This window comes from Littorina saxatilis, linkage group LG3 (assembly GCF_037325665.1).
Source record: "Littorina saxatilis isolate snail1 linkage group LG3, US_GU_Lsax_2.0, whole genome shotgun sequence".
In the NCBI taxonomy this organism is placed as follows: domain Eukaryota; kingdom Metazoa; phylum Mollusca; class Gastropoda; order Littorinimorpha; family Littorinidae; genus Littorina; species Littorina saxatilis.
Genome location: NC_090247.1, coordinates 36,170,040 through 36,189,820, shown reverse-complemented (window position 1 = coordinate 36,189,820; position 19,781 = coordinate 36,170,040). Strand labels below are relative to the sequence as shown.

General features: G+C 43.7%; 1 protein-coding gene across 1 annotated transcript; it reads right to left on the bottom strand.

The window, feature by feature from the left end:
- Positions 1–7,937: 7,937 nt before the first annotated feature.
- LOC138962262 (frizzled-4-like) lies at positions 7,938–15,982 on the bottom strand. Its single transcript, XM_070334008.1, has one exon. The coding sequence runs from the start codon at positions 15,033–15,035 to the stop codon at positions 13,098–13,100; it is 1,938 nt and encodes a 645-aa protein (XP_070190109.1). The 5' UTR covers positions 15,036–15,982; the 3' UTR covers positions 7,938–13,097.
- Positions 15,983–19,781: the final 3,799 nt, after the last annotated feature.

The window sequence follows — 19,781 nt, the reverse complement described above, 5'->3', positions numbered from 1 at the left end:
AGAGGAGAGAGAGAGAGAGAAAGAGAGAGAGAAAGAAAGAAGGAGAGAGAGAGAGAGAGAGAAGGAGAGAGAGAGAAGGAAAGAGAGATAGACAGAGAGACAGAGACAGATAAACAGAGAGAACGAGAGAGAGTATTTTGTGTGTTTAACGTGTAGCATCTTTTTTGAAGGAGATAGACAGAGAGACAGACGGACAGACAGTCTACCAGACAAATATCAGGGCCTTAAGTAACGTAGAAACATAATATTCTCCACTTATCCTATAAAAACGCACGATGCTGTACTAAAACAAACAATGACATCCGAAGTAGTTTCCATCCCAAAAAAACAAAGCAAACAAAAACTACTGACCTTGATAGTCGCTTTATGTAACAAGAGGTAGCCTACTCTCATTAGCAAAACATCACATAGCTGTTTAACTATAATGATAAAGATGCATATGTGCATCATATATCACAGCCTAACAATAAACGCATGTACATTTTGAAACGAGCTTCTACCCAACCCAGTTTCAACACAGCACAATGGCAACCAGGCGTCAATCAGCCCGTCTTCCGTCAAGAGTCCAAATAGGCCCGAACCTAACTTCTATATGGTAATAATGAAAATCGACACCAGAAAATTTGAACTTTTCAATTCCTGTAAAGGGGTTTTCGCGCTCAAACGCCAATCTATCATCCCTTTTTATCCCCGTTGTCAAAAGCTAGAGGCACGATGAATAAATGCCATAATGCGCATGTCAGGAAATGATGGAGTGAGGCAGGCTTCCGTCGCCGCAGAATTGTGCGCACGGCCGGGAAGAGTGGAAAAGTTCACGGCGGGAATAAAATAGAAGAAAATTCCGGAATATTTTCAGGGACTATAGCGAGGGTTATATTTTGCTCGCGGGCGAAACCGATAAGTGTGAGCAAAAACCGAAATGGGCTTAGAAAACTTTCACACAGTCAGGTTATTAAAACAAATATTGAAAAAGCATTCTGATTTTCAATCTCAAATGTACTATTTTACCTGAACAGTAAACTACATTAAATCATTCAACAAAAATCACTTTTCCGTCTTACTGGCCCTTAAATTATTGCAATCTAAAAAAAATCAGATTGCACGTAAAATGGATCCTGGAAATCTTCAGGACAGAAGCAATTCTACCAAATCCCACCAAATACAGAAAACATCTAACACACCCAAACACGCATCTTCTCTTTAACTCCTGAATATGTATGGGTGAGTATTAGTATGAAAGAACTCTGAGAGCGCAGGCCTAGCCCGAATTTCACCAGAAGAGAATGACAGTGTACGAAGCTCGTTAATTAAAGGCTCGTGCACGTGCGCATCGTAACTGACAAAAAAATATGCCAAAGCAGAGATACTATACACATACAGAATACCCTACTCTTTCAAACTGCAAAAAGAACTAAGTAAAGTCTCATTTTTGTCTTAAGTGTCCGATGTCAAAGAAGCAGGTTCTGGCACTGCATCATATATAATGCAAAGAGTACTCAGTGAAATTCTCACTTCGGTTTACTTAGCTATACACATAGAGAGAGGGAGAGAGAGAGAGAGAGAGAGAGAGAGAGAGAGAGAGAGAGAGAGAGAGAGAGAGAGAGAGAGAGAGAGAGAGAGAGAGCGCGCATGCAGCCGGGCATAACCAGAACTTGGGGGTGTAAAGACAGTGGAAGTTCTTAGCTCGTTATAGGCTCGTCCGTGCAAGAAATGAACAAAAACTCACACGAAATGTTGCCATTCACCAAGCTAATCCAAAAATATATAAAACGGCAAACAGAACAGAGGATTTATCTCTATATATAATAATTATAGTTCCTGGAAGCAAATAGCCGTAGAGAGGATATACAGTCGGGCGTAACCTGCATTTGACCAGAAATGAAAGAGAGTGGAAGAAACTGCTCGTGCACAAAAAAAAGAAAAACACACCAAAACAGAACAAACACTGACACAGAATTAACCCCTTAATTCTGCAACATACAATTCAATTGTCCACGCACACAAAGGCAAACAGCAAACAACAAAGCAGAAGAAATGTGTGTATTCCTAGACTAGAAATAGCTATAGAGCAGCTATAGAAAGCGAAGGCCTGATCTGAATTGGATCAGAAGGGAACGACAGTGGAAGATGGTCGTTAAAGGCTCGTGCGCATCGATACAAAACAAAATTCAAAAACTGACACAAAATGTACCCCCAAATTCTGCATCAAATTATCAGTCCTTCCCCGAATAAAATGAAGAAGAAATTGAAAACAGCGAAGAGGGCAGAGGAATCCATCAATCCTGACTTCGTGTAATAATAATAATAATAATATGGGAGATTTATAGAGCGCTTGACGTTCTCAAAGCGCTTTACAATGACTTGGTGAAAGGTCAAGGCAGGTAAAGTAGCCCGCACGTGAACATCTCTCATCCTGGGTATTTTCGTGTCTCTATAACCCACCGAACTCTGACATGAATTACAGGATTTTTTCGTGCGCACTTGGTCTTGTGCTTGCGTGAACACACGAAGGGAGTTAAGTCACTTGCAGGTCTGCACATAAGTTGACCTGGGAGATCGGACAAATCTCCACTTTTAACCCACCAGGCGGCAGCGACCGGGATTCGAACACACGACCTTCCGATTAGGAGGCTGACGTCTTATCACCACGCCACTGCCTCTGTAAAAGAACCAGAGAGCTGAAAACCTGACCTGAATTTGACCAGAATGGAACGACACTGGAAGAAGTTCGTAAAAAGGTTCGTGCGCGTCGAAAGAACAAAATATGTCAATAATCAAAAAATGACAAAATGTACCCCAAATTCTGCAACATACTCGCAGCCCTACACCGTCAAGCAAAGAGGAGAGAGAAATAGATGAAAACAGCAAACACAGCAGAAGAATCTATCACTCCTGACTTCGTGGAAAAGAACCAGAGAGCTGAAAAACCTGACCTGAATTTGACCAGAGTGGAACGACGCTGGAATAAATAAGCTCGTTAAAAAGGCTCGTGAACTTCGAGATAAAATAAAATTAAAAACAGAGTCAATAATCAAAAACTGACCAAATTTACCCCAATTTCTGCAACAAGCTAGCTCCCCTACCCCGTCAATTTTGTAAAAAAATTTTTGGGTAAATAAATAAAAAGGAGAGAGAGAGATAGAGATAGATGAAAACAGCAAACAGAGCAGAAGAATCTATAACTCCCGACTAGAAATAGCTATACATGTATAGAAAGCTGAGGCATGACCTGAATTTGACCAGAAGCGAACGACAGTGGAAGCAGCTCGTTAAAAGGCTCGTGCGCGTCGCGCTCGCCGTGGTGTGGTGGTAGGGAGAATGAAGGCAATAGAAAAGCCATCAAGGTGTCATTAATCATCGGTACTGTGTGCCCTGCCCTCCCACCGTTCCGCTAGGCTGCTCTATTCTTGTCAAGGCTCTACTACACTGACATCTGTGGAGAAAGAAAGGGAAAGAGAGAGAGAGAGAGGGGGGAGAGAGAGAGAGGGGAACGAGAGAGAGGGGGAGAGAGAGAGAGAGAAAGAGAAAGAGTTGGTGGGGGGGGGGGGGAGGAGAGAGAGTGTGTGAAAGGGAGAGAGACAGAGACTGAGACAGAGAGAGAGAGGGAGAGAGAGAGAGACAGAGAGACAGAGAGAGGGAGAGAGAGAGAGAGAGAAAAGGAGAAAGAGAGACAGAGAGAGAGAGAGAGAAAAGGAGAAAGAGAGACAGAGAGAGAGAGAGAAAGGGAGACAGAGAGAGAGAGAGTGACAGAGAGAGAGAGAGAGAGAGAGAGAGAAGGTGGAATGGAACTGATATGGTGTATATGAGGTGGCGTGTTTTTTAAGGTCTTTTTCACTGGGAGCCGCTATGACGGCTTACTAGCGCCAAAACTAAAAATTAGTAATTAACCCGTGAAAGTTACTAATTTTCATGAGAAAATTACAATTCTGACGGGAAAATTAATAATTTTCACGTGTTAATTACTAATTTTCTAGTGTTAATAACTAATTTTCAAGTGTTAATGTCTAATTTTCAGTTTTGGCTCGCTTCCTGACGGCTTACTAGTGCCAAAACTAAAAATTAGTAATTTTCACGCGTTAATTACTAATTTTCTTGTACCTCGTGACTGTGGGGGCTCAATGCGCATGCGCGACTGTTTCACCTGCCAGAGCAAAACATCCTTCGATTCGAAACTTTTCTGGTCCATAGTTCTTTAATTAGATGTAAATTAACACTAAGAGCTGAGCGCATGTGTAGATAACCGTGACATACAACTGTCTGTCCAAAAACTTGTTGAATAACGAATTCTATCGAAAGATATTTGTGAAAGTGTGTCAGTGAGTCTCGATGAAGAGATCCGTCTGCTAGTCGTCGGACCTTTTGCACATGTCCGACCGGCCGCCATTTTTCCTCTCTCGGTTCGAACATTTTCGGATCGATTGTCCTTCCCTAATACACTTTTAAGCAAATGTATGAGTGTGGTAGTGGAAACAAATATGAAGTACAGCTGTCTGCCTGACAACTTGTCGAATAAGGAATTATATTGAAAGATATCTGTGAAAGTGTGAGACCACAGCCGATCAAAAGTCCGTCTGCTACGAACAGCTTCGTTTCGAAAGTTTTCAGGGTCGATTATTCTTTTCTAAGATACCCAAAACAACGTTTAGGATAGCGCTATTGCAGAAAACAGTGACATGCATCTTCCCGTCGAATTACTTGCTCGATAAGGCCTTCTATTAAAAGATATTTTAGAAATAGTGTGAGAGTGATGTTTGCCGGGCGTTGAAGCCTCTCAGTGCGGACTCTTAAAATCCGACTACTGTGACCGAAAACGAGGCAAAAATGAAAATTAGTAATTAACACTGTTAATTACTAATTTTCACGTGAAAACGATAACCCTAGGTTTTGGCACAAGTAAGCCGTCATAAGCCGCTGTTGCAGGGATTTGTGTTGATGTTGCTCGTGTGAAAGACAGTCTGTGTGCGACAGTTTCCTTCTTTCTTCTTCATTGCTTATACTTGTAGACCGCACTCTGTCTATCTGTCTGGTTCTCTCTCTCTCTCTCTCTCTCTCTCTCTCTCTCTCTCTCTCTCTCTCTCTCTCTCTCTCTCTCTCTGAGTCTGTCCACGGTGGTCTGTCTGGCTCTCTCTCTCTCTCTCTCTCTCTCTCTCTCTCTCTCTCTCTCTCTCTCTCTCTCTCTCTCTCTCTCTCTCTCTCTCTCTCTCTCTCTCTCTCTCTCTCTCTCTCTCTCCCTGTGCATTTTCAAGAGACAGCATAATCTTGATCAGGTACATATCAACTTCTACACTCCTTTTTTTCCTCACAGCTTGGTCGCGGAATTACCAGCGTAAAAGGCTACACCGAAAAGAAGACAAGAAAAGAGTGACTCAGACGGACAGAAAGACGGCACACGGCATGGATTATGTTTAGGTAACTTTTTTTTACCTCAGTATCCAGGTATCAAGACTGTTTTGCGGTACAGGGAGAAATATAAGTATCCGAGTAAAGACAGGTAAGTGATGGCAACAATATTCTACTGCGGTAGAAGCTATTCCAACACCAACCGTTTCAATGAACAGGTGCAACTTTGCAAAACACAATACAAGTTAGACAGCTATCCTAGTGCAGCGGTGTGATCGTTGTTCCGCCTTCAACTTATCCCCTGCTCTCTTCTGGAATAATAATAATAATAATAATAACGGGCATTTATAAAGCGCCTTATCAGAAGTTCAAAGCGCGTGACAACAATACATGTATACAAAATTCATACAATCACTGTCAGATTCAAACAACACATCATGCACATCTCACATCCCCAGACTCTATACTAAGGAACTATCCGTAGTGTTGTTGGAACAAGTGAGTTTTCAAATTGGACTTAAAAGATGAAATGGATGGAGAGTGACGTAATTGAAAGGGGAGTGAATTCCATAACTGAGGTCCATAATACGAAAACGTGCGGAAGCCATGAGCCTTGCGTTTAAAGCGACCTTGACAGAGAAGTCGAGCATCATCAGAAGAACGAAGGGTGCGAGAGGGAGTGTAGAGAGAGACCAGAGAGTCGACAATAACAATTGTGAGTGTCAAACCGGTTCAAACACACACACACACACACTCGCACACACACACACACACACACACACACCACACACACACACACTCACTCGCTCATACACACACACAGACACTCACTCACACACGGCAGACAATAACATACCCATACATACATACACGAACACAAAGCAAGAACGAAAAGGGGTAGGGATACAAAATATAGCACCACAACCAACCACAAACACCCATAAGAAAACAGAGGGGAGTAGAGGAAAGGACAGAGAGAGAGAGAGAGAGAGAGAGAGAGAGAGAGAGAGAGAGAGAGAGAGAGAGAGAGAGAGAGAGAGAGAGAGAGAGAGAGAGAGAGAGAGAGAGTCCCTGAGAAAGAAAAAAAAATCACGACTGGAAAGGCAGTTGCCTCCCAAACACCCGGAGTCGAATCTCGCTTCTGTCTGCCTCACCCCTATAAATCACTCCCTTTTACTCGAGCACATCCTAAGCACAGCGAAACTCGACTTCAACTACCCGAGCAGCTCGACGTTCTTTACACTTCCTACACCGATACCACCACTAACCCTTTAAAAAAATAAGTCACCTCCAAAATCTTCTTCCTCCTTCTCCCTACCCAGTATGATTACCGTCTGTGCTAAAACCGTTCAGTAGTTTGGCCCTAAAACAGAACAATAGGAAAGGTGGCAAGAGAAAAAAAGGGGCCAGAGGGAGAGAGGAAAGGGAGTAGGGGTGAGGGGTATACGGTTGGTTTGGAATGCAGGGGCCTAGGTTTTAGAGGGAAGGGTTCCGCGGTAGGGTAACGCCGGTAAAACGTTATGGAGCTGGCTGCGAAAGCTTGACAGGCGCGTCCGGCTAGCAGTGTAGATTTAGAAGGCACTTGGCTTTTTACCATAAAGTAGAGTGCGGATATGATTACTGGTAATAACTACCTTGGATTTGGGGGAGTTAGGAAGGAGTTAGGGAGCATACAGTAGAATTGAGGATAGGAGAGAAGAGAGTAGTACCTTGGTTGTGTTGTGTTGTTACTCGGAGCGTGTCGAACCGACTGTTACGTGTATGTTACAGTGTGTACGTGTGTTTTAGTGTGTGTTGGAATGTTCCTTTGTGTGTGTATGTATGCGGGATGAAATAGAAAGAGAGAATGTTCTTTCGTGTGTGTGTGTGTGTGTGTTTGCGCCTGCCTGTACGTCTGTCACTGCATGTTCCTATGTAAACGAGAACGAGAGAGGAGGGGGGGGGGGAGAGACACAAATGTTGTTCACTGTCTCTGTTTGTGCGTCTGTTCGTCTCCGCGCGCCCCATGCTAGCCCGTCTGTAAGTCTGTCTATGTCAACGTGGTGCAAAAGCCTGGCACATTAACAGCTCCCCTGTGGAGGAAATGTGAAGGCTACAGTGAGCCTACTTTATGCTATTTACAAATCCTGGATTCATTCTCACTCCTAAAGGTTGCACGACTGATATTTGAGTTAGGGACGCATAAAGGTTGCCCACGTTGTGACGCGACAGTTTTAGATGTTTTAGAGACCGTCAAAGTTTTCACACTCACAACGGCTGATATTTTTAAATAACCAACTCACGAGAAAGTAAGCTTGCCTTATGTACAGCTTGTCAAACCCACTTTAACCACAGAACGGATTGTCAAGTTATCACTCAAACACAGACATGTGTTTCTCATGATGGCGCTTAAAATTTATAATGACACAAAAGACAAATTAAACACATAACAATCCCTGACACAAAGAACACGCACAACAACAGATGACACAAGACACGTATTACACACAAAACAATGCCCTGACAAAAATCAAACGCACGACAATCACTGAAATGACTCAAAACGTTAATTACGTACACACACAACAATCACATTAAAAAGTAAAAACCAAAACATGTTTCAGTTCAATTTCATGTTCATTCTTTTCTTCAAGTTCAACAAATATGTACATGTACGTGCGTGTTTTGGTGCAAATACAGCCATTTGACGACAAGACATTTGGGACTATTCTCGTTTTGTTTGTGTTGTAAATGTTCAAAAGCAACCTCTCTTCAGGTTGCCAGCGAAACCACCAGACATAAATTAAACACATGTTACTTGTATATCTTTTGGCATTCACATTTCAAGGGGGGGGGGGGAGGGAGGGACATTATGTTAAAAATACAACAAAATGTTAAAAATACAACAATCAATCCATAAAGCTCAAAACAAAACTCATCTAAAGACGTTTGTGCCAAATGTTGTTAGCACTTCTACAACAAAATACATCACAATCACATGTAGTACGAGAAAGGTAGACGTTTCACAAAGCATCTACTTCGATAAAATATGTATGTAAAGTGTTTGTTTCTCACAAAAAGACAATATTTCAGACTGAAGTTTCTTTCGCTTTTTTTCCAAAAACATAAAAGTAACGTTTCAGTTTGACATTGAAAGCATGAAAACACTGCGCAAGTGCAACAGACATAAGTTTTTGCCACAGACATAAGTTTTCGTAAAGAATTCACCGTTTCTGGTGATTTTTGAAATAACAACAATCATCATAAACTTCAGTTGTATCTGTTTTAACATTTATAGTTACCTAACAAAAAACATCAATTTTCTCTTCAAGAAATTTAAACCAAAATCAACTTTCTTCCAAGAGCAGGACATCTAGAACTTTGTGTTTCTTTTGCAAAAGCAGCAAGAGTTTTAAAGCTTTTGATCTGCACACACAAAACTTAGTAAAGCAACATCATTAATGGTTGTGGGGTAAAAGGGAGTGAGGGAAACAAGTCAAAATGAGAATACTGATTTTTAGGGTTTAACGCACAGTAACAAACAACCAGTCAAAATCACACTGAACAGGTAAACAACACTTTTTTGCCATCTTATCTTTCTCAAAACATACACACCCTTAGACACGCGTACGTACGCACACCGTACGCACGCACACACACACACACACACACACACACACACACACACACACACACACACACACAGTTTTCTACTTTACAAACTGACATCCTTTCTAAGCTGGCTACCTCAAGGAATTCAGTCAGAGAGAACTGCACCAGGAAAATTGTAATCACACATGCAGACTGACAGCAACTGACAACAACACGCGTTCCTATCAGTCACAGAGAAAGCGAGAGAAACAGAGAGAGTGAGAGAGAGGGTTATGGGCAAGGGGTAGGGGGGTTGTCGAAAGGCAAACTGCCTTTTAGCTGGTTCGAATGACTGTTAGTTTCCAACGGAAGCTTACATTACAAACAAAAAAATGCAGTTTCTTGGTAGATATCAAAACTACTGATGAAATTTCTTTCTATCATTAGTCATTACTTTACTCTTTCGGATGTTTTGTTCTTTGTTTTTTTCTTTTTATACTTTTTTCTTTTATTACTGTAGCCCTTCTGTCCTTTTTTGGGATTATACTTCTTACTGTTACCACTCTTTCCGTTCTTTCTTTTATTTCTGGCTTATTCTTCTTCAAACCGGCACGGTTGGCCTAGTGGTAAGGCGTCCGCCCCGTGATCGGGAGGTCGTGGGTTCGAACCCCGGCCGGGTCATACCTAAGACTTTAAAATTGGCAATCTAGTGGCTGCTCCGCCTGGCGTCTGGCATTATGGGGTTAGTGCTAAGACTGGTTGGTCCGGTGTCAGAATAATGTGACTGGGTGAGACATGAAGCCTGTGCTGCGACTTCTGTCTTGTGTGTGGCGCACGTTATATGTTAAAGCAGCACCGCCCTGATATGGCCCTTCGCGGTCGGCTGGACGTTAAACAAACAAACAAACAAATTCTTCTTCAAAACGTATGACGAAATTGTAAACACCTCGATCTTAACAAGGCGAGAAGGTTCAGGAAACATAACAGAGGAAGTTTTCAATTAAGTTATTCATGAATCTTTTAATCAGTGAAGTTCCTTTTTCTAGACAAAAGCATTATCTGCCATAACGTGCAGCAGATTTCAAGAACTCGAACACCTCTTCTCTTCAAAAAGGTACAGATCAGTCCATTTTTCCCTTAATTGAAATTTCTGTTTTTGACTTTTGGATTCTAATGTCTCTGAAATATTTCAGTCCGTTTTCAGTTTCCAATTTCAATTTCTTTGGAATTTCCATTCATTTTCCTCTTGACATTTCAATCTACTGTATTTTTTTTAATTGCAATTTCTTTGAAAATGAAGTTTATGTTTTATTTTCATTTTTAATTCCTATGGAAAAGTGAACGTAATAATAACGTTTACCCTGATGCAGCTAAATTACGTTTCCACATGTTGTTGGGCAATGCAAGAGACGATAGAACACGCACAAATGAAAACGAACTCTTTCGTTCCTTTTCTCAAACTCAGTGCTTAAATTAAATATAAATTCATTATCTGATCGCTGCTGATGGATAAAAGTGGAAATGATTATTCTCAGAATATAAAACTAAAATAACTTCTTAAAATGAGGGATGAGAGAGCGAGACGGAAAGAGATAGTTAGAGAGAGAAAGAGAGAGAGACAGAGATTGAGGAAGGGAGATATATATATATTCAAAAACAACAAATACTTCAGTCATCCAAATTTCATCCAGAATTAGCCAGACACACTGTATGAGCAAGCAAACTCACAAAACTAACAACTGAACAGGTTTCCAGACTTCAAAAGCATGCAATCGAAGAGCTTCGCATTAAATAAAATAAAACTGTCCATAACTTTCAGCATATATATATATGATATAATGTTGTGTACTAAAAATGCGCTTCCAGTAACAAAACAGATCTAACTGAAGAATTCACAAAACTCATTCACGTAAAGAGGGCTTATATTTTTAAATGTATTGTTAAAATAAAAAATGCGACAGCGCTTACTATAGGAGAAAAATACCCAAAGACTTTACTCGACATGTTTTGCACAAGCAAAACCCACACCGAACTTTTCCGAAATAAGCATTGGAGCTAATTTTGATACATATTTTTACTTCTAAACGAAAAGATTGTATTATTATGTTGTCCTTTACTATAATCATGCCAAGCTTTTCGATTGCATGCTGGTTTTAGTCACCCTACCTGAGCACACAACATACTTCACTGACGGTACTTAAATTACCCGTAAAACAACGTTCATACTCGTGCCAAAACAAAACCAAAAAGCTTCAACATATATACACATACATCTAAGTAATGGTATATAATTTATACCACACTCTTCGCGCGTCATTGGTCGAAAAAGGTCCGAGAAATGCAAATTAATGCACACATTGTGTACACCACACCACAGCAGGCCTGGAGTGTTTCCATTCTTTGCCCACAGTTCGCCAAGCCTTGAAGTATACATGTATGTTTTTTTCAGGTAGGTTGGTTGACTGGCAGGTAGATAGTTTGGTAGTACTGTGGGTATAGGTAGGTAGGTAGGTAGGTAAGGGATTGAGGGGTAGTGGTGTGCAGGCTAGGGACTGCACACAGTTAGCCTGAAGCTTGAAGGTTTGGGAGTTATCATCATTATTACACACGTTTACACTCAGTGTAACTTTCAGTCAAAACAATGCTCTTTGGTCAACATGGGACTGCTCTACATTATCAGCACATGTGGATGTACGGTAATAGTCAGTCATGAATACACCCACTCCTGCACGCACCAGGAACGTCTCACTAGTAGTACCATAGTTCTTTACTGTGCAACAACGAACAGTAGTAACACTAACAGGTATAGGGGAGTTCAAAGCAGGAGAAGCCGGTGTGGGGAGGATAACAATCGATCAAAGATTTATCGATCTGTTTGGAGGAGCACTAGACCTGTCAAGACACACTCTGCCCCAATGTCTCGGCCACTGAGGTCATCGATTTATTTCCACACGCACACAACTATATACTCCAGCCGGCTGAATTCTCGGACAAACACGAAAACATGCTGCATACACACACACACACACACACACACACACACACACACACACACACGGAGAAAGACTGCGCTTTAGAGTTCTACGTCTTTTCCGTTTGTCTTGTCACCAAAGTTTTCAAAAACCACATGGTGGTACTCCTCTCGGACAAACTTAAAAACATGCTGCACATGCACACACAGAGAAACATTGCTCTTTGTTCTTGATTGTTTCTTTGCCAAGTTTTTTTTTAACCACATGGCTGACAGTTCTTCCTCATTATCATCTATACACTCGCACATTCAACAATTCAACTTTGTATAGCATGACGTACTGTGACACGCACACATAACAATAATTATACTGGCAGTAACCATTAACACTGAATAGAATCAGACACAGTTCGGCGGTAATGACTTTGACACAAAACATTCATTACTTTCAATGATTTTGTTTCAGTTTTGGGCTCTTATCAGGAGCTACTCACTACTCAGCGACTGAGGGGCAACACAATCTATACAGCGCAAGCTGGTTTCACAATGTTTTTGAGTGGAGAGTGTAGGGGGGATATTGGAGAAGAAAGAAAATCCGTAACGATCTGGTTTCAACGTTTGCAGCTGTCTTGCGCTGGTACAGATTGTGGGTTTGCTTTACGTTACCTGATCAATGTTTGAAGGTTCAATCGACATTTTCTGGCGGTGGAGGTGCGTGATTCAACGTATGTGTCCACACACACACACACACATTACACTAACACACAATCCTGGCAAAGGCGTGTTTAGACACCTTAGAAACTCTATCGATCAAGGCTATGCAAACACACGTGCATGCATGCACAGACACACACACGTGCGCTTGAGAAGAGCGATTTTTAAAGCTGATCGGTAGTACACAGGACGCTTGGAATCGATCACCAAATAACTGTACCACTCCAATGTGGAAATGTGTAACGTTATCAATCAAGATCAGAGCTTACCTCGGATAGAGTGACATTGTGATGGTTTTCACGAATGCAGCTCTAGAGGTCTCCCCGGCCTCACACGGTAAATTCCTGTGCACACAAAGTAAAATGCCCTCGCTTTTTCGGGTTCTTGTTTCGGACACATTGTGGTTCTCGAATACGATTCTGAAACCCACACAAACCAGTTTACAGGTTATACTTTCAAAACTCCTGTGCACACGACGAGGCAAAAAGTAAAGCGAATACATTTACACGATGGTTTCAGAATCGGACTTTCCGCGCTTAGAGCTGGATTTCTCCATCCTTATCGTCCTGGAAGATTGATGGTGGTGGTGCGGCTTGACGGGCACCTGTTGGTAGTGGTGGATGGGCACGCTGTACTCAATGCCGTTCTTGCGACTGTCAGCGCGTGCCCGCCCCCCGCTACTACACATCTTGCCCAGGAAGGCCTTCCACGAGTCTACGGTCTTGGCGGACCAGACCCACATGCCGCTGGTAATGCCCACCACCAGATTCATGAAGAGTTTGAGCATGAAGATCTCGATGTTGGGCTCGGAGTGGCCCTTCTTCGCATACCAATAGTCTCGGTTGGCGTACTCGTAGATGAGACAGCCGATGACACAGGTGGCGGGGACTGTGTACAGCACGGAGAAGATACCGATGCGGACCATCAGCACCTCCAGCTTGTCCGTCTTGACGCCGTCGCTCCGGACCTGCTTGCGGATGCGGAAGAGAGCCAGGAAGCCGGCCACGAGGAAGGACACGCCAAGAAGGAGGTAGACGATGAGCGGGGCCACGGCGAAGCCCATGAGGGTAGTGGTGTTCTGGTTGCCCACGAAGCAGACCCCCGTGAGCTCGTCGGCGTCCACGTCCCGCATGACTAGGATGACGATGGTCTTGATGGCCGGCACCGCCCAGGCGGCCAGGTGGAAGTAGGAGCTGTGCAACTGGATGGCCTCGTGGCCCCACTTGAGCCCCGCCGCCAGGAACCAGGTGAAGGTCAGCACCACCCACCACAGCGACGACGCCGTGCCGAAGAAGTAGAGGAGCAGGAAGACGATGGCGCAGTCCGTGTTCTCCAGCCCTTCCTGTATGAGGATGTTCTTGCCGCTCTGGCTCTCCATGTCGCAGGCGATGTCGTCGCGGCCGGCGATGAGCCTGACGATGTAGGCGATGCTGTAGATGTTGTAGCACATGGACAGGAAGATGATGGGCCGCTCGGGGTATTTGAAGCGCTGCGAATCGATGAGGAAGGTGAAGACGGTGAAGAAGGTAGAGAGGAAGCACACGCCGGCCCAGATGCCCATCCACACGTCCGCGAAGTGCTTGTCCTCCGTGGAGAAGGCGTCGTCCTGGCTACACAGCAAGGCGCAGCGCTCCGTGCGGTTGATGTACACGTACTTTCCGGCGTTGTTGTACATGGAGCACTTCCTGAGGTGATGCAGGCTGCTGGAACCGCTTAGCCCTGGGATGATGTCAGGGTACAGGGTGGTCCTGCCTCCTCCGAGAGAAAGTCCATGGTTGTGCGGCTTGGGTGTGTCCGTCGGATCGTCCTCTGTAGGACCGTCCATACACATGTGGTTCTGGTCGTTGGACGCGGGGAACTTGGAGCAGTTGAGTGCCGTGGGCCAGGGGTAACCGAACTCGTTCAGCACGGGCTGGCACCTCTTCCGGACGTTCTCACACATGGGTCTGCACGGCCCTATGGGCAGCAGCACCTTCTCCGTGCACATGGGCACGTAGACGGAACAGAGGAAAAACTTGAGCTGGGCGGAGCAGCCGTACTGAATCAAGGGGGTGAAGGTCTGGAGGGTGAGAGAGGCGTCCTGCTGGTCGATCTGTCCTACCAGGTTGGGCATGCCGGTCACGTTGTAGCCCAGTCCTTTGCACATGTCAAAGCGTATGGGTTCGCACGTGCGCACCGCTTCCGTGCCTGTCACCCCCAGCACGTGCTGCGACAGTATCAGCATGCTGAGGGCGCTGATTGTCAACATGGCACTGCTCGTGCACATCGTGTGTTTTCGCCACGAGAGTTTAGAGTATCGACAGTGGCTATGGTGGGGTTGGGACAGTCCTACACTTGCACTAATACCAGTTCTGTTGTCCAAGTCCCTTCGCCCTTTTTCCCTGCTACTTCCCATTGTTGTAGTGGTGATAGTAGCGTTGGTGGAATCGCAACAACACATGAGTAGTGGAGGGTAAAAGATTTAAAACTGCTTGTTTGCTCTCACACCTCTTCTTGGAGGGAGTATACTGCTACCCTTACAGTTACACAATGATCAAGGTCGAAGATGTTGTTTAGGTGTTGTTCGCGGAAGTTAACTTTCACAACTCCGTCGTATGAGTCGTGTACAGATCTTGTGATGGAATCCCATAGCAGTGTCGGAATAACGTCAGTCCTTCACGTGTTGTGTTGTCTTGGGGGGCCAAGGCCGGGGTAGCGGGAACAACACAAACCTCCCGTCCATGGATTATCACAGTCCGGAGAAAGAGCCAGAAACATGGAGGAACAAGATAGGGGGAGCAGAACAACACAGTGCTGACGACGACTAAAAAGTGCTGTGAAGAAATAACAACACACAGAAACACACAAGGCTCTTACTCTCCCCCCTACTCCAAGGAGTGGGGTGCCTCGTGTGTATCACTAGCCATGGGTGTAGCACAGCGGCACAAGTTTCTCTCTCTCTCCCTCTGTTCCCTGTCTGTCCAAAATAACCCCTTCTGTCTGTACAGCGAACAGCGACCGACAACACAAGTTCTCCCGGCAAGTCCTCACATAAGTCCGGACTCTTTCACAACACACGTGCACACTGAAGAACAAGACTGAGTATTACAGCGAGCCGGTATGCCACCAAAAGACTTTTGGAACTCCCGAAGTCAAGTCACGTTTTAACAAGGGGGCTGTACGGCAGTTGCAGAGCAATAGCACACAGAGAGAGAACCTCCACTAGCCCAGCAGAAGAGAAACTACACACACAGACACCACACACCACACCGCACCGCAGACTTGTGTTTTGGCTCTTGCAAGGCCCAGGCTAAAGCCAGCCAGGAAAAGCAGCTGTGTACAGTGAAGTCCACAGTCGTTCGTTCGTTGGAGGCGGTAGCTCCATGCACTGAGCACTTCAGCCTCGTGGCGGCGGTGAAAAAGCTTGTGTTGTAGAACACGGCACCGGCCCTGTGTTGGTTTCACACGCCTTTCGTCCAATCCGCGACGGCGGTGTCAACCCCCTTGGCCACGCCCCCTTCGACACTAGGGGGTTTCCGAGCGGACGGCATCAATTGCAGCTCGTTAGCTGTCAATCACAACCAAAGAAAACAGGTGGTTTAGGGGTAAGGACACTCTCTCGAAGTTGTCGAGTTATCAGGTTTTGAATTTCGAAATGATTTTTCAAAAAGCTCTGGTGAGGAAACACTCAAGTTCCTGGGTTTTTCGACATCAAATGCTCAAAGAGCCCAAATAAGGAAATGTTTCGAGTAATTCAGTTTTCAGTAATATCACATTTTCAAAAAGCTCAAGTAATTTGGCTGCAATGTTCGTTCGAATCTGCCCGAAAGCGCTCACGCGAAAGCTACGACCAATACCGTCAACATCTAAAACAAGCCAGTGCTGCCAAGCAAGGATCATCATGTTGGTGTATTCGGTGAGTGCAACAGTGGGATAATGTCCACATTCTCAACAACAAAAAGTATTTGCCAGTACAGATTGGCTGTGGAAGTGCATTACGTTTGCTCAGGGAACAAATCACAAACAAACAGACGAACAGAACAAATGCAGTGTATTGGCCAAAATAATGCAACGAACGACCAATATTCCGTCTAATAATGTTCAACAGAATACAAGTCTGTCATGGGGTGTCTCTGGTTGACGCTGAAAGTGATGTTAAAACCCGTCTCCTAAGAGAGATTGAAGCATCCTGGATTCGACTGTGCTTAAGTTTACACGCTTAAACGTTTTGCAGTGGTTTTACTTTCCATCAATCGGTAAGTGTTGCATGTGTTGTAATAATGACTACGTTAGCCATTTTCCAAAACGGTACCTCTTCACAAGTACGCCTCCTCTCTCCCATTAGAAAAACAAACACACAAAAACGGTCACTCTGTCTGGCCAAATGTCCAAAATAACTGATTTCAACGTGAATCATATGGGGAATATCTGTAAGTCCATTGAAATATCAACCTTTAGGCATGACCAGTTTTCGATTTCCTTTCATGTACGTTCACATTTTTGTCGGTAGCATACTGGGAATGTTCGGTTAAAGTACACGGCGGTTGTACTGTTATGCAAGATTCTGTCTTTGCTGAAAGCAGACAACACAACTCTACGAAACTCATCTCCCTCTCAGGCCAGGCATACTTTTGGACACACACGCGCGCACACACACACACACACACACACACACACACATACACATACACACACACACACACACACACACGCACATACACACACACACACACACACACACACACACACACACATACACACACACACATATATAACTCCGCGACGCTTTACTGGGTTCAGACAGATACATACAATGAATGTCTTTGGTGCAAGCTGTCATAACACAATTGCCTTTTGTTCACACAAAACACACGCTATAATAGCCGTGACAATGCTTTTAATGATCGGCCTACTTTTAAATTTGCTGCGCCTTGCAGCATTTCGCCGTCACTGTCATAAGGCCAAAAAAAAAAAATTGTCTGTTTAGGGTAACCCGACCGACCCTATCGATTTGGCGCCGACCCAAAAACTTTTTTTTGATTTCAAAAAAAAAAAAAAAAAAAAAAGGTAAAAATGCTAAAAAGAGACATTTGGCGTTTCTTTCTCTCCCTTTCTCTCTGTTTTATTTATACGTTAGTTTTGAAACATGTATTCATCAAATATAAGAAGTGATTGTTCAGCCAACATAGCATTTACAACAAAAAAAAAAAACAAAAAAAAAAAAACTTTACCTACCTACCGACCCTACTTTTTTTGGTCATGTTACCCTAAACAGACAATTTTTTTTTTTTGGCCTAATGAAATGTTCCGGTTGTGAGCACTAAACGTTAGAGAAAACTGTGGCCTGTTTGTTTTGCATAGAAAGTAAAGTTCACCAAAAAATATGTAGTGTATGTACTGTATAGCAACTGATAATGGCGTTGATTTGCCTTGTTATGGGAGTGGAGAGAAAAAGACAGAGAGAGGTGACGATGGGTCGGGTGGGTGGAGGGGGAAAGGGGGGGGGTGGAGTGAGAGAGGTTATACGATTTCTACACAGTTTGAATAATATTCGGGGAGTGGAGAGGGAGATGGGGGGGGGGGGGGGGGGGTTGAGCGAGTGAAACAGTAATGTCTGTGTGGAGGTATATGGCATAGATCTCAAAACACATTTGGACAAAATGTGTGAGTGTTGGAGAGAGAGATAGAGAGAGATAGAGAGAGAGAGAGAGAGAGAGAGAGAGGGAGAGAGAGAGAGAGAGAGAGAGAGAGAGAGAGAGAGAGAGAGAGAGAGAGAGAGAGAGAGAGAGAGAGAAAACCGTCAGTACATTTTGTGCATGCGTGAGTGCGTGCGCGTGTGTGTACTTGTCTGACCGGTACACTAAATAAACGGAGGCAGTCTCGCCGGAATGTTATAGAGACCGTCCGGCACAAGTTTTACAGTCCACCACCAGAGTTGGCCATCACAATTCTTGTTGTCGGAGGACGCAGAAAACTGACACATTCCAGGCAGCTGTCAATCACTGCTACCGGGCTCGGTGATGATATTTTTTTTCTTCTTCCAGAAGTAGCTCTAAACTTGCCGACTCCTCGACACCTTGCAAATCGACAAAAACCAATCCAATCACTTTCCTGCTTTACGACGCAAGTTGCCCAGAAAGAGAAAGAAAACTTGAAGCAAGGCTTTCTCTCTGTGTACACAGACACAAAACTAACAGTTTCCGACCGAAGGCGGTAAAGCCTGTGGGCTAGCCTAGCGGAGTTGAGGCTTGGTCGGGCGATAAAAGTTGTGTCGAACAAATCGGTTTGTGCTGTATGTTCCACGCTTACTAGAAAAGCCATAAAGCGTACAGTTATTGGGAAAAGATGGAAGTAAATGCGCGGGGTATAGAGGGGAAATGGGTACCGCGGGATTATGGTGTATTCAAACGTGAGGGCCAACTTTTGTGGAAGTTGAATTTGAACAAAACCTGGAAATGTCAGCCTTTGCGTTGCGTGTGTGGTGAAAAGAGTTCAAGCGCTCGTAAACAGAGAACAGTTTTTACGTTCATGAATGGAGCCGGTAAAGTTTTCAAATGTTCAGTGTGTTCTTGAAAGCGGCAACAAAATCGGTAGTAGGCAATATGGTGCTTTGTAGTACATGTATTTAAACAAAGTTAAATATAATACTATTCGCTCTTGCAGATTATCTTTGGTAGAAATAATCTGATTTGTGAAACAAAGAATGTAACCAAATGACGAACTGAGAGCTGTGTGTAAAAGGCTGCCAGTAGGATTTGATGCCTTACTCAGAATGTATATATAACCTGGTTATTAATACTAAAGTATATACTTGAACAGACGTTTTATTAAAACATTGACTTGTGTCGGTTTCACACCAACAAAATTATTCAAAACGTAAATTAACTGATGAGTTACAGCGAATAACTTTCTATGCCTTTATTTTGACATTCATTGACATTGTGAATTCGAATAAATGACACATGTATCTGTTGAACTTTTGGACTTGTGCAATGTGACTGAATTTGTGACTGACCAAACGAACCGTATCATTGAGTGATTTAAATAGATTCGAACATGAGTTCGTCAGTGCCTCATTCACAACCACATCAATCCTAAATACCCAAAACTTCGTACAAAAAACTACTGCAATATCAATAAGCCACAAACACCAACATTAAAACACCACAGGAGTTCTCTGTCCAGCAAGGTCACAGCGGCCTTGCTC

Bases quoted from the DNA above. Each gene is read 5' to 3' on its own strand.
- LOC138962262 (XM_070334008.1), bottom strand. From the start codon at position 15,035: ATGTGTTGTTGCGATTCCACCAACGCTACTATCACCACTACAACAATG.